Genomic DNA, 1,482 nt, shown 5'->3' with positions numbered 1-1,482 from the left:
TGCTAAAATTTACGTTTTACATTTTAATTTAAATTTGGTAGTTGCATGTTGAGGAAAATGTATAAAAATAACTTGTTTTGTTTTTTAATGTATGCAACAGCATTTGTTTTGCAGTATTTGTTTTGTTAATACATTCAGAGGGAGTGTGGCCTTATAAAAAAACAGCCCCGTTTGAAATAAAATAAATGGTTTCAAAAGTTATGGTGTGATATATTTACCAACTTATCTACTTGTCAGAGTTTGCACTACCTTTTTATTGTCAAACATAATATTTACCCATCAATTTTTGCATGATAATTGCATTTCATTTTCATTCTGTTTAATATTCAACAAGTTGAACAGATAATCCACCCTAACCCCGCTACTTGGTATCAGTATTGGCGAGTACCTAAACTGAAGTACTCGTACTTGTACTCAGTCTTGAAAAAACTGGTATCGGGACACCCCTAGTTTTGGACGTCCTTCGTCGCGGCGCTGTGACGTATGCGGCCGACGAATTCGGCCTTCGGAGGACCCGGCCTGTTGTTTTGGACACAGCCATTATTTTGCTTGTGTTTGTATGTTTCCCTGCGATCAGATCAACTTTTAGAGTCGACTACATTTGCAGTAAATCCAAACTTCGATGCAACAAAAGCAGGAAAATGAAACTAACAGCGAGTGTCTTAAGGTGACGGAGGCTCACAGACCTGGATGCAGCCGGTCCCTCGTGTACCAGATAGCGATGCCGTCGCCGTTGAGGTTCTTCTTCCCCGACCCGTGAACTTTAAACTGCACGTGCATCTCCCAGTCCTTCAGGTAACAAGGCTGCAGGGTCACAACGTGTGAGTGTCAACAACAAAACTGATCATGTTTAATCAATGTTGTGATGTCAGCTCCACACGGTGACATAAACTCTTCTCACCACAGTGTTCCAGATGGACCCCTCCTTGCTCCTCTCATCCGGAGTGAGTCGGACGTAAGAGCTGGTCACCAACGTGCTCCCCCCAAAGTCCCACTGACTGCCAACACCTGCAACACAAACAGAACAAACACGAGTCAGACACACCTGAGGGGTGCGCTACACAACAAGTTCAACAGGTCCAGGGTAGCTTCAGGAGGTCATCGGGCTTCACTGACCATTAAAGGGATTGTTTTAAAAGGCGTGTTGAAATGGACACGTTCGCTCTAGTTTCATGACGACAACTTCACAACGTGTCGCTACAGAATCGTCGCACAAAAAGTAAAAGAAGTCCAGTTTTTATCCTTGTAACGACTTTTTACTAAAGAAATTCATGATAAATTCCAGCTCCTGTGTTTTCTGTGACTCCTGCAGAGCAGCTCTTCTTTCACTGCAATATTTTTAACGGTTACGTAATCTAGTCCACCTCTAAGCTTTGATAGAACCTAAATGAGTCTTCTAACAGTAGGGGTGTAAGAAAATATCAATACACTGAAATATCGCGGTATTTCATTTCCTGATACTGTATCGATATTCTAAAGCCC

General features: G+C 42.1%; 1 protein-coding gene across 1 annotated transcript in view; it reads right to left on the bottom strand.

Moving 5' to 3' along the window:
• Window positions 1-1,482, bottom strand: part of LOC106530812 (lectin, mannose-binding 2) — a gene marked incomplete at its 3' end in the record, with an annotated part of 8,713 nt that overhangs the window by 2,338 nt on the left and 4,893 nt on the right. Inside the window, 2 exon segments of the mRNA XM_014026518.1 lie at window positions 687-804; window positions 902-1,008. Coding sequence (XP_013881972.1) covers window positions 687-804; window positions 902-1,008 — 225 coding nt within the window.

This window comes from Austrofundulus limnaeus, unplaced genomic scaffold (assembly GCF_001266775.1).
Source record: "Austrofundulus limnaeus strain Quisiro unplaced genomic scaffold, Austrofundulus_limnaeus-1.0 Scaffold562, whole genome shotgun sequence".
NCBI lineage: Eukaryota > Metazoa > Chordata > Actinopteri > Cyprinodontiformes > Rivulidae > Austrofundulus > Austrofundulus limnaeus.
Note: the sequence above shows the minus strand (reverse complement) of the source record. Positions and strands in the feature narration are given on the sequence as shown.